The sequence below is a fragment of the Halyomorpha halys genome, unplaced genomic scaffold (genome assembly GCF_000696795.3).
Source record: "Halyomorpha halys isolate HHAL.00 unplaced genomic scaffold, Hhal_1.1 Scaffold16.1, whole genome shotgun sequence".
NCBI lineage: Eukaryota > Metazoa > Arthropoda > Insecta > Hemiptera > Pentatomidae > Halyomorpha > Halyomorpha halys.
The window spans coordinates 281,365-282,171 of record NW_027116375.1 but is presented as its reverse complement, the minus strand read 5'-3'; the positions used below and the strand labels follow the sequence as shown (position 1 = coordinate 282,171).

General features: G+C 32.7%; 1 protein-coding gene across 2 annotated transcripts in view; it reads right to left on the bottom strand.

Moving 5' to 3' along the window:
• LOC106680286 (interleukin enhancer-binding factor 2 homolog) overlaps positions 1-807 on the bottom strand; it is a 17,163-nt gene that overhangs the window by 4,749 nt on the left and 11,607 nt on the right. For both annotated transcript variants that reach the window (XM_014419874.2, XM_014419867.2), the window contains 2 exons: positions 527-638; positions 299-445 (listed from right to left, as the gene is read on the bottom strand). In XM_014419874.2, coding sequence (XP_014275360.1) covers positions 299-445; positions 527-638 — 259 coding nt within the window. The remainder of the gene's footprint in view (positions 1-298; positions 446-526; positions 639-807) is intronic.

The window sequence follows — 807 nt, the reverse complement described above, 5'->3', positions numbered from 1 at the left end:
AAATAGTATAATTATCTACTATTTGAGTTTTTTTTTACCGCACCCGGACCATATTCCATTCATCTATACACACAGTCAATCAATAATCTTCCAGTTAACAATAAATAGTTTTCTTTTACTATGTTGATACCTTTATTGACCGCTACCCGGACTATCTTCCTACAAGAAAATACTTCTATTACTTCTGTTAATGATAAATATAAACAGTATCCCATATTCCTCCCTGCTCCTATATATTCTATGTACAGATTGGAATTATTAATACTTCACCTTAAATGTTACTAAAAATTTTACTTACAAGAATCTCCATCAAGAATTGGCTTATACCCAGCAACTGCTAGAACTCTTATCAATGTTTGGGCAGTCAAACAGACAACATCTTGCTGTTCAAGAGTCATTGATGTATGAATTCTAACATTGTTGGTTTCAAATGGATCAGCAATACCTGTAATATTAACGATCATAATTAAAAAAAAAAAAAGTTAAAAATTAATAAACCATTATCTCAATCAGTGCAATGTATTACTTGATGAGCCAGGTAAAAATAGTCCAGAAGCCAGGAGCTGCAGTACTCTCCTAAAAGCAATGTTAACAGGAAGTGCTTGGCGACTAGGATTGTTCATAATAGAGCTGTGAGCCTAAAAAAATAAATAAAATGACTACTTATTCGTTATATATCTGAAAAAGTTTCATGCACATAATGTTCAATATAACTTTTATCCTTTAAGGTGTTCCCCAAGGTAGTATCTTAGGTCCCATTCTTTATACGGTTTATACAGCTGACATCCCAACCCACCCTAACACAGT